The 11,014-nt window shown below is 32.1% G+C and overlaps 1 protein-coding gene across 1 annotated transcript; it reads left to right on the top strand.

The window, feature by feature from the left end:
• The first annotated feature begins 361 nt into the window (after positions 1 to 361).
• On the top strand, positions 362 to 10,265 carry LOC111885806 (long chain acyl-CoA synthetase 9, chloroplastic). The gene is made up of 12 exons (XM_052770587.1): positions 362 to 562; positions 2,121 to 2,592; positions 2,687 to 2,767; positions 4,064 to 4,321; positions 5,210 to 5,341; positions 5,724 to 5,897; positions 6,409 to 6,638; positions 7,686 to 7,803; positions 8,738 to 8,869; positions 9,032 to 9,166; positions 9,321 to 9,527; positions 9,936 to 10,265. The coding sequence occupies exons 2-12, from the start codon at positions 2,140 to 2,142 to the stop codon at positions 10,098 to 10,100; spliced, it is 2,085 nt and encodes a 694-aa protein (XP_052626547.1). The 5' UTR covers positions 362 to 562; positions 2,121 to 2,139; the 3' UTR covers positions 10,101 to 10,265.
• The last annotated feature ends 749 nt before the right edge of the window (positions 10,266 to 11,014 follow it).

Raw genomic sequence — 11,014 nt, 5'->3', positions numbered from 1 at the left:
CTAACATAAACAAAAGACGAAATTTGCCAAAAGGTTAGGAACTTCATTGTTCCTAACTTTGGACAATTAATATATATATATATATATATATATATTAAATCTATCAAAATATAAAATTATCTTTATAAGAACTAAGTATATGCCAAAATATAAAAAACAACTAATACTTAGGAAATTAAAAAAGAAAAAAAACAAAGAACAAAGTCTAAAAAACATTGGGCAAAAAAATGTAAAATAAGAATAATTAATAATAATAATAATAATAATAATAAATAGGGAGCCCAGGCCGTTGGACTTGGTACACACAAATCATTTTCATCACGGTTCTTATTATTGTTTTCTTCCCACGCGCCAATAGCCAATCGCCAAAACACAGATAGTCCACTCAGTTTTCAACATTCTAGTTTTACCTCTGTCACTCCCGTCTGAAACTACAACGTACAACCCTCTGGCTCTGCTCCTTGGTATCTCCGCCCCTGCTACCGCCACTATTTATCGACCTCTCTACACTTTCACTTCTCAAATTTCTTCGTCATTTGCGTCTTCAGATACCACGCTCGAGGTATGTTCCGTACTTCTCAACTTGTGATTCCTTCTCTAGTTTTGGTGTATAGTGTCATCCGCCTTTGATGTCCTCTTGCGATCACTTTTACTTATTTCTTTCGTCTCTTCTCACTGCACATTGTTGATCGGAGAGAATCCGATTTGGATTTAAACCTAGGACTTTTTGTCTTAAGAATTTGAGTTTTACATTTAATTTGTTTTATCCCCCAAATTTGACTTTTACATTTAAGTTGCTTTCAAGATATTTAAAGTATTAGAACATGCTTGCTTTTGAGGGTTTTTGACTCTGATCATAAATGACCTGGATAATTCGTGTCCTGTTCCCACTTTCACCAACTTCCCCTCCTTCTTCGTTTCTTTATGTTACAGTGGAAGCTACATGGTGCTAGACACCTAGTATAAGCTATAAACTGTTGGCACTGACAGCTTTCATATAACCAACGGCTTAATTAACCAAGCTTCTTATAGTTACATATGTGCTACACTATTAGATAAAACTATGTACTAATGAGAGGCCCCTTTATCGTCTAGAACTCTTGCATTTTCCTTGTTGTGTGTGCGTGTCATGAAAATCATATGTTAATAAAGAGTAATACAACGAGTTTTTTCATTACCTATGATGATTAGATTGGGACAACAGCCAACCGGTGAAAAGCAATTAGGACCAATAAATCATAACACCTTCCATTTTAAAAAGCCAGAGTACTCATCTTTGCAATTTACACAAGTAATTGTGAGGGAAAGACATATGAAGTATTAGAAAATAGTTCAACTACTCAACTTTTGTAATGTTCCTTCCCTAATCCCCATTAAGAAGCTCTGTATCATATGGGTGAAGCTTGTGATTCAAGGCCATATGAGAATCTACAATGTGACTATCCAACTCACACAAGATATGGATACTTTCACTAGTCGAAAAGGAGGCGAGAGGTCTTAAGTTTAACTGGGCATCACCTTTCCTTGCTCTTCTGACGTTGTGATTTATCTTCCCCCATGTTGAGCTGTGGGACTGGTTACCCTTTTTACATGATATGTATACTTTCTCTACCACATAAAGATGCCTTTGTGAGAACAAACAACCGGTAAAATTTTAAAGTTATTAATCTAAAATTTCCATTCAACGCAATTTTTTTATAGCTACAATCTCCTCGAAGGAGTCACTAGTGATCTCGATATCATCAAACACAAACAATACACGAGATTATGTATGTGACGCTGATGCATCACTGAATGCTAGTCATACCAAACCTCTAAAAAGTCAAAGGGAACCAAGATAATCAAATCTTTAGTCGAGATGGTGATACAAAACTTAAGATCACAACTTGATAGGAACTGCAGAAAAATCACAACTGAAAAGCCAAACATTTGTTATTTGTAATCTTAATCTGGTGGTTGAGGCATGCATGTTTATAAAGTTTTACAGTAATTGTGGAGTTTGGTTGCAGCTTTCTTATTATATAATATATATATATATATATATATATATATATATATATATATATATATATATATATATACATGCCTTGTTGAGCAGTAGCAGTGAATTGTTGTTTCAGTTGTAAGAGCAATCTGGGGATGAGTGCGTATATTGTGGGTGTGTTGGCTCCTCTTGTACTGACTCTTGCCCTTCGGAGCTCTAGAAAAGGAAAAATCCGAGGTTTGGCTGCTGATGTGGAAGGGGAAGGTGAAGGTGGGTATGCGATCAGAAACCACCGGTTTGCATCTCCGGTGGAAACAGCATGGGAAGGGATAAAAACTCTTGCAGAGCTTTTTGAGCAGGCATGCAAGCAGCATGGTGACAAAAATCTGCTTGGAACACGGAAATTAATATCCAGGGAGACACAAGTACATGCAGATGGGAGGTCATTTGAAAAGCTTCATCTTGGTGATTATGAGTGGATGAGTTATGGTCAAGTCTTTGAAACTGTGTGCAATTTTGCATCTGGATTGGTGCAAGTTGGGCATACAACTGGAGAACGTGTAGCAATCTTTGCGGATACACGGGAGGAATGGTTTATTGCACTGCAGGTACTTTCCTGCTTTTGCTTTTCCATCATGATTTTCTACTGTAAGTTTAGTAACCGTCATATGATATCTTATTCTATATATTCCTATCTATCAGGCCTGTTTCAGGCTCAATCTCACTGTTGTCACCATGTATGCATCTTTGGGAGAAGAAGCCATCTGCCACTCATTAAACGAGGTATTTTGTTGTTCCTTTTATCTTTGGTATAAATGCAATTAATTATATATAAAAGAAAAACAATCTTTGAGGCAGTGGCACACACACACACTACTAACAATATTAGACAAGCAGGTCATGGCCATAGAAATTAATATGCCCCCCCCCCCCCCCCCCCCAAAGACATAACTCAAAGGAAGACATTTTGTTTTGTTGGATGGAATGAGTCATGATCATGTTTGGCTGGCTTGTAGGAATAGAATGAATTTCATATTTTTCTGTTATATTATATGTAAATAAGAGAAATTAAATATCCTCCTACTTTTTTTTTTTTCCCCTACAAATCCTCCTACCCAATTAAATAATGGCATGTGTAACATTTAATGCTCATTTAATGATATTTTAATATACTAATATGACACATGCCATCGTTTAATTAGGTAGGAAGATTTGTAGGAACAAAAAGTAGGATGATATTTAATTTCTCTGTAAATAAAATGTGCAAGTTTTAACTCTAATCGTTACATTATTTAATTTTTTATTTATAGAAATAAACAATTAAACATAATAAGAGCTCACTAAAACCTAGATGCAAATATAATAAAATTATATTTTCTAATTACTTTTAGAAAATAAAATTGTAATTTAATTAAAATTGTGAAAAGATTTTGCTACATACATATACATAACATAAATAAACATTGCACTTTTTCATCTTTCTCTATTTATATTTATAAAAACAACACTTGGAGATAGCATTCGAGTGTGCCCTTAGGACTCCTACAATTCGTCTCATTCTGTTAATATATATATATATATATATATATATATATATATATATATATATATATATATATATATATCTTCTGCATGGCCAATTTAAGTAGGGGTACATAATTTTTGGATCATATTACTATTATAATTCCCCATTGGTTGGTAACACCATGAATATTGCTAAACTTATGTATCATTAGTTTTTTGATTATGATCTTTTTGCTTCCATTTTCTGAATATTGAATAATAATAAAAAATCTGACTATTAATTCCTATTTATCTTGTTGATAAATCTAATAATGCTTTTTCTTAATGCTTAAAATGAGGTACTATGATTTTGGTCAATCAAAAATAGTTGGAACGATAAACTTTACACTTCTATTCCCAAAAGAGTGATACGTATTTGCTTTCGTGGCACGATCAACCTTTACAAAATGGATATATGAATTCCAAATTTAAAGAAGATAGTTAGTTACATCTAAAAAAGTATTGTTAGAGTAAACGATGCTCTAGATGGTTTACATTTCAAAATGTTTTTTTTAGACCGAGGTTACTACTGTAATTTGTGGAAACAAAGAGCTGAAGAAGCTTGTAGATATAAGTGGACAAATAGACACGGTAGAACGTGTAATATGCATGGATGATGATGATATGTTGAGTGATGAAAGCAGCAGTTGGAAAATCTTTTCGTATTCTGAAGTAGAACAAATTGGCAGAGAGAAACCTGTTGATGCTGATCTACCACTCCCAGCTGATGTTGCTGTCATTATGTATACAAGTGGAAGTACTGGCTTACCTAAGGTTATTACAACATTACAATTCTTATTCCTTAATATTTTCGTTTGCCATTTTACTTAGGAATGACAATTACTTTGTGTATTGGCATCATACTTTGATTTGTTTCTATTACAACACCATATTTCCACTTTATATCTTATTATTATGGCATTGTACTTTGACAGATCTGCCCAATTTTAGCATTCGTGTTTCGTATTAAGACATTATACTTTGAAAAATCTACCCAATTTTAGCACTGTAGTTTCAATTTTTTCGTATGACATCGTACTTTGAAAGAAAGATGTATCCAATTATAGAAATGAAAATTGCTTTGTATTTGGATTACATTGCCATTACTGGGTATAGTTTTTAAAGTACAACGCTGTTATAGGCAGAAATGAATGGACGTTGTTTGTTTCTTTGCATTTAACCTTTTTTAATTAGGTCTAAATGTGATAAACAGCTACACACTTCCATTTATTTCTGTATGCATCCTGCTTTCATTTTTTTTTCTTATGAAGACGTTGTACTTTGAAAATCTATCCAAATATAGCATTCTACTTTCAACTTTTTTCTTACCAGGACATTGTACTTTGAAAAATCTACACAATAATAGCAATGAAATTTGGCTATAGTTGGGGAGATTTGTATAGTACAATGCTGTTATAGGGAAAAATAAAAGCAGGATGCTATTATAAACAAAGAGTATGTGGCTGTTTCTTGCATTAAACCCTTTTAATTATGAAATTTTTTAATATAGTGCAATAGATTATTCTCCTATCTAAAGGTTATTAAATTCTGTGTAAGTATGTGATTTAGGAATTTGATATTATATTGTTTTGGCATTATTACTTTTCTAGACGAATACTGTTGAATGATTGCTGAGTATATATACTGTTTCGCTCTATGCAGGGAGTAATGATGACACACAGCAATGTTTTAGCTACAGTTTCTGCTGTAATGACCATTGTGCCTGGCTTAGGAGGCAAGGATGTTTATTTAGCATACTTACCACTGGCACATATTCTTGAACTTGCAGCCGAGGTATAATTATAATAAACCGTTGATGAAATATCATTTATTTCTTTCCAAAATATTATGATTTCAGTTTGTGTATTGTATATTATTAGGAACATTCATATTTTTTTTTAAAATTACAACGTTGTACTTTCATTTTGTTTTTCTTATTAAGGCATTGTACTCTGAAAAGTTTACCCAGTTATACCAATGTTTTTCATTCTACTTTAAGAAATCTACTCCATTACAGCTGTGAAAATTGCTTTGTATTTGGATGAGATTTGTGAAGGTTGAATGGTGTAATGAGAAGAAGAAGAAAAGGAAGTATAATGCTGGCTATAAATTATAATAAACAAGTAAATGAAAGTAGATTGCATTTAATTTAACCCTTTTATATTTGATGTGACAGAATCTGATTGCAGCTGTAGGAAGTTCAATCGGTTATGGATCCCCTTTAACTCTTACAGATACATCAAGCAAAATTAAGAGGGGGACAAAGGGAGATGCATCTACTCTAAGGCCAACATTAATGGCATCCGTTCCAGCTATTCTTGATCGTGTTCGAGATGGTGTGCGCAAGAAGGTTGCTTAAAATTTCATGCCTATAATATCATTGCATATTAAATTCCAAATTCAAAACAATATATGCGTAGATTTTTCAAATTATAATTATCTTTTATTTTAAATCGAACTTGGCATTTTCCAATTTTATTCTACCCCATACCATACTGAGTTGGAAAATGCGATGTCAAAATCAAAAAAAAAAAAAAAAAAAAAAAGTGAAAGCAAAGTGTGTTTAGAACAAAAATTGGAAAATCGAAAAAAGATGAAAATCTAGTGTATTTTGTGCCATTGAACAAAAATGAAAAGGTCAAATTTGAAGAAAGTTGGAAAATATCGGTTTGAAACAGAAACTAATGCAGTGTCGAAATCGAAAGAAGGTGAAAACATGCCCATTTTCCTTTTAAAAAAAAAATACAGTGCATCAGTAAGTACAATCGTAAATACAGCGTAACAATAGGATGGTATACAGAAATAAATGAAAGTAGGTTATTGTGGAGAGGAGATGTGATGAGAATTGAATTGTGTTTCAGGTGGATTCAGCAGGCGGAGTATCAAAGAAGTTGTTTGATTTAGCGTATGGTCGGCGGTTGTCTGCAATTAATGGGAGTTGGTTTGGGGCATGGGGATTAGAAAAGCTTCTCTGGACCTTTCTTGTCTTCAGAAAGGTCCGGGCCATTTTGGGTGGTCGTATCCGCTTTATTCTTTCTGGAGGCGCCCCTTTGTCTGCTGATACTCAAAGATTTATCAACATTTGTCTCGGGTTACTTTCCTTTACAAAATTCCTCATCTCTCCACTTGCAACAAATATCAATTCTTTTTTTTTTTTTTTAACATTCTACTTTAACAAAAATCTACCTGATCAACCAAATAAAAAGCAATTTTCGTAGTTATTATTGGAGAAAGTACAATTCTATAATCGCATACCTTTGCAAAGTACAATCAATGCCTTAATAAGAAAAGAAAATAACTTGAGTGATATTTTTGTTCATTACACTTTGTAATAATAGAGTAGAGAAGGGCAGTTAAGTCAATTAATTAGTTAGAAGTCGGTTTCATAAGTAGAAGTTAGTGAGAGGTATCAAATTCATAATCATGCCATTGCTATCAGGATGCACAGAACAGATAAATGAAACTATGTTGCTATTTCTTGCATTCAGCCCTTTTTTTGTTCATTGATAATGCCAATGGGCTGCATCTGTTACTTGTTAATATAGACCAAAAACTTACTCATTTTACAAGTAGCTTCCACAATACTGAAAGGGACAAGTTCAGATTTAGCCTTCACACTTTTTTCCAATTAACCACTCTTTTCTGATTCACCTCTAATACTTTTTTTGACCATTAAAGAAAAAAACCCGTTTTTTCTAGGTTACTCGATTTTGAAAACGAGAAAATACAGAAAACACAATGCACTTTCACAATTTTTTTGATTTAGCTACTGGACTATTATCTTTTTTTATTTTTTTTATTTTTTTATTTTTATGTTTATTATAATAATAGTTCAGTGGCTAAATCTACAAGACGTTGACAGTACGTTTTGCTTTTCTGTATTCTGTAAAAACCTTTTTCTCTAAAACAGTAAAAGAGAGTATAGAAAATAGTCAAGTGGCTAAAGAAATAAATGGTGAAAGTAGTAGTGGCTTTGTGTATTTTGTCATATTTTAAAACAGTAGCTTCTAAAGTTTCTTAGGAATGATATGGACTAAATTACAGAAGTGACCTTTTCTGACTGTAACAAAAATAAACAATGGACATGATATAAGTCCTTGATCTACTGAGTGACTTTATTTTGTTTCCATGATGTTAGAGCTCCAATAGGTCAAGGTTATGGTCTAACTGAGACTTGTGCTGGTGGGACATTTTCTGAGTATGATGATACATCTGTTGGTCGTGTTGGTGCACCCCTTCCTTGCTCCTATATCAAGGTAATATTGTCTCTCATTTTCAAAAAAAAGAAAATGATATTTGATTGCAAGAACATCTTAGTGTCTAGACTAAATTTTCTTTTAGAAAATATTATAGTACAACAACACAAATAATGAAATTTTTTCTAGCATTGAACTAGTGACCTCCAATGTGGAATACTAGCATTGTGCCACTCGTTTTGCATATTGTCTATAAAATCTATTACTATATTATGTATGTTGTAATTTAGTAACGTTTAGATGTTTACAAAACATTATGAACTAAAGTAAACATGCTGTCTTTACTTTCTAATACTTGGATATATATATATATATATATATATATATATATATATATATATATATATATATATTAGAATAAGCTATTTTCCATGAAATAAAACACATTTTGTTGGATTGTACTCTATTTATATTTGAACGACATTGCTATAACTGTAGATATTTTTCAAAGAACAATCCTCTAATAGGATGCTATTTCTTGCATTTAACCCTTATATTTATGACTTAGACCTAGTGTAGTCTTTCTTCAACAGCATTTCATTTATTTAGATACACATAGAATAGATTCTATAGATTTGTACTTTTATTTAGTATTCGGCTTTCTACGTTCTGAGTTCTAGTCGGATCTTATTATCTCAGTAGTGATGCTGTAAGTGTTGGTACTCAAGCTATTATCAAACATTTCACATTAACATTTGTACACATTATGTTGATTTTGTGTGTGTGTGTGTGTGTGTGTTATTTAGTTGTATTTAAAATGAGTATACTGTGCATTTGATATAGTAGTCTGATCAACTAAAATAAAATGTTAAAACTGTTGCTATTCATATATGTTGCATGCAGAAACACAGTCATGATGAATCTTGTGATTTGACAGTTGACATTGACATTGATGATTGTATTATTTATTATTTATTACTTTTGTGTTGTGCAGTTAATCGATTGGCCGGAGGGTGGTTACTTAACGAGTGATTCACCTATGCCTCGTGGGGAAATAGTGATTGGTGGGCCAAATGTTACTCTGGGTTACTTCAAAAATGATGAAAAGACAAAGGAAGTATACAAAGTAAGTAATATTCTTTCTTAATTCCTGAAATTTTTGCATCAACTGATGTGACCCAATGATAAATATTTTTTTTGATGAGGGACGAACATTTGACTTATATATATATATATATATATATATATATATATATTATTTTTTTTTTTTTTTTTTTTTGGGAAAAAGGTTGATAAGAGAGGGTTGAGGTGGTTCTACACGGGTGATGTTGGGCAGTTCCATAAAGATGGGTGCCTTGAGATAATTGACCGTAAGAAGGATATTGTGAAACTTCAACATGGAGAATATGTTTCTCTTGGAAAGGTATGATATATATATATATATATATATATATATATATATATATATATATATATATATATATATATATATATATATATATATATATATATATATATATATACATTTTTTTGTTTTTTTCTGAGTGCTTCTTATTATACACACACATAATGTACAGGTTGAGGCGGGTCTTAGTGTTAGCCCTTATGTGGATAACATCATGGTGCATGCCAATTCATTTCATAGTTACTGTGTGGCTCTTGTGGTGGCTTCACAGCCTGCACTCGAATCTTGGGCTTTGCAAAAAGGAATCAACTTTGATGACTTCACAAGTTTGTGCCAAATGGAAGAAACCCTCAAGGAAGTTTATACTTCCCTTGTAAAGGTAAGTAAAACTACACTTTTTTATTTAGCTTGTAAATATAAGTTACAACAATACTGTTTTTCTCACTTCTTAATCCTAATCCTAATCCTAATCCTAATTTATTTGTTGGCTACAAATAGCTACCTACTTCCACTTCCATTGATTTATTTTCTTTTCTTATATCATCCTCATCCTACTTTTGTTTCTTCATGTTACGATATTCTACTTTGAAAAATCCATCCAGTTAATGCCATCCAAATACAAAGCTACAGATTTTTCAAAGTACAATGCCTTTAATAAGAAAAAAGTTTAAACTACAATGCTGTAGTGGAATTTTAATTTTCTTCTTCTTCTCAATCTCTTGTTTGTGCAAAGCAAAAGACATGAATGCAACATCATTATAAGATAACGTGGAGATTATATGTACAGGCTGCAAAAACAGCAAGATTGGAGAAGTTTGAGATCCCTGCAAAGATCAAATTGCTTCCTGAAGTGTGGACTCCTGAATCCGGACTCGTTACTGCAGCACTAAAACTCAAGAGAGATGTCATCAGAAAGACATTCAAAGTGGACCTTGCTAACTTCTACTCATAGCTCCATTACTTTCTTTGTTTCTTCGTGTACAAGTTTTGTTCTTTCCCCCATCCCCTCTCTTTTGATTGATTCTAGTTGTTTTTGTTACTTCTTTTTATGCTAAGTTTTCTACAATTGCATTTCCATTATCAAGTTAGAGTGGAAAGATAATACATTTCTTCGCAATTTTTTGGTTTTGCATGAACAATTTAACCTATTCAATTTTCATATATTATGGTTTGCCAAAATTAGCTCAACCACAATTAGATCTGTCAATGAGGTGGGTTTTGATTGTGATTTGCTCCAAATAAGATGAACAAATCTCATATTGACTACATATGTTTCTTGTATAGTTCTACTATACCCAATATGTCTCTTGTATAGTTCTACCATACCCAACGATCGTATAAGATGAGCCATGTGAAAGCATAATAATCCATATACTCTAGTCCACAATGTGCATCTTAGGTCAAAAGACATAAATATATTTACCATTGTCCAAGATTCATTTATGATGACGATCTATGAAGTGATTCTTGAAGCTGGTAATATCCAATAGTTGTTCTCCAACAAATACATATGGATTTGGCTACAATCCTTTGCTATTTCATTGCATGGAATTTACCAATCCATTTCATATTAGTTTTTATTCATAGTTGCCCCCACAATAATGAATGACAATGGACAATTTAGAATAATTAGTTTATTCAAGGTTCAAAAATATGCTAACATAGAATATAAGGTCATCCATATTAGTGCAATATAAACTCATCTTTTAGTTAAGCCACATCAGTTTTCTAACTATCTCTCACATCAATAATTAACGACACTTTCAAAAGTGATCCTTACTGACACCTTAGTAATTCATTTATATATTATTAATTATTTAAAAAACTAAAAATACGAATTATATACACAGTTGTGTTAAAATATTT

Source organism: Lactuca sativa, chromosome 4, assembly GCF_002870075.4.
Source record: "Lactuca sativa cultivar Salinas chromosome 4, Lsat_Salinas_v11, whole genome shotgun sequence".
Classification (NCBI taxonomy): Eukaryota; Viridiplantae; Streptophyta; class Magnoliopsida; order Asterales; family Asteraceae; genus Lactuca; species Lactuca sativa.
This window is presented reverse-complemented; position numbering and strand designations above follow the sequence as displayed.

Bases quoted from the DNA above. Each gene is read 5' to 3' on its own strand.
- LOC111885806 (XM_052770587.1), top strand. From the start codon at position 2,140: ATGAGTGCGTATATTGTGGGTGTGTTGGCTCCTCTTGTACTGACTCTT. The intron at 7,804-8,737 runs GTAATATTGTCT...TGTGTTGTGCAG, and splicing joins TTCCTTGCTCCTATATCAAG to TTAATCGATTGGCCGGAGGG. The intron at 8,870-9,031 runs GTAAGTAATATT...TTTGGGAAAAAG, and splicing joins AGACAAAGGAAGTATACAAA to GTTGATAAGAGAGGGTTGAG.